Here is a 744-nt window from a genome sequence, read left to right on the forward strand (position 1 = left end):
GGCCGGGGCGGGCGGCCGAGGGGCCCGGGACGTGCCCAGCAGCGCCGGCGCCGTCCGCGTTTCCCCCCGTTGCGCTCGGTTGAGCCGCCCTTCTCCCGCCGTATCATGGTTGGGGATCACTGCAGCCTTCCCGGTGAAAGGCCAGTCCTCGCACAGAGTCCCAAACCCGGATTAAGCTGCAAAATGGTCCTGCAGGCGGTGGGCAAAGTGCTGCGGTAAGGATTGGTCCGTCGGGTGGGAAGGGCGGCTGCCCCGCAGGGCGAGTCCGTGCGTGTGAGCCAGGGCTTCCCCAGGCCCTGAGAGGGGCCAGGAGGGAGCTGGAGCTGAGGTAAAAGTCTGGCCCGGGTGCCTTGGTGCTCAGCCCCTCTGGTGTCTGGAGGAGGGACGCTGCTTTGGCTCCCTCTGGATCTCGTGTAGCAATCTGGGAGGGTGGAAGTTGGAATGGCAGTAGTTGCTTGGAGAAAAACATTAGTCCACCCATAATACTGCAGTCAAGTTTTGTTTGTGCTCCCTGCGAACTGAATTTCCAGGACGTAAGCAGACAGTCAAGGTCCTGACTTTCCTGAATAAGGAGTCTCGCTATGCCTTGGCATGTTTTCCACAGAAATGTCGTAAGATGAGGGGAAAAGATTGCTCATCTAGCTCAGAAAGACTCGTGTGAACGCTGAGACGTGTATGACTGCTGAGACCAAAACCAGACTCTTTGGCAAATGACACAGTAATTTTATTTGAAGAAGTTCTGAT

At 57.5% G+C, this 744-nt stretch overlaps 1 protein-coding gene across 1 annotated transcript in view; it reads left to right on the forward strand.

The window, feature by feature from the left end:
* The first annotated feature begins 105 nt into the window (after positions 1 to 105).
* MOB2 (MOB kinase activator 2) overlaps positions 106 to 744 on the forward strand; it is a 34081-nt gene continuing 33442 nt past the window's right edge. Inside the window, exon 1 of the mRNA XM_010003890.1 lies at positions 106 to 215. Coding sequence (XP_010002192.1) covers positions 106 to 215 — 110 coding nt within the window. The remainder of the gene's footprint in view (positions 216 to 744) is intronic.

This window comes from Chaetura pelagica, unplaced genomic scaffold (genome assembly GCF_000747805.2).
Source record: "Chaetura pelagica isolate M959 unplaced genomic scaffold, ChaPel_1.0 scaffold28, whole genome shotgun sequence".
Classification (NCBI taxonomy): Eukaryota; Metazoa; Chordata; class Aves; order Apodiformes; family Apodidae; genus Chaetura; species Chaetura pelagica.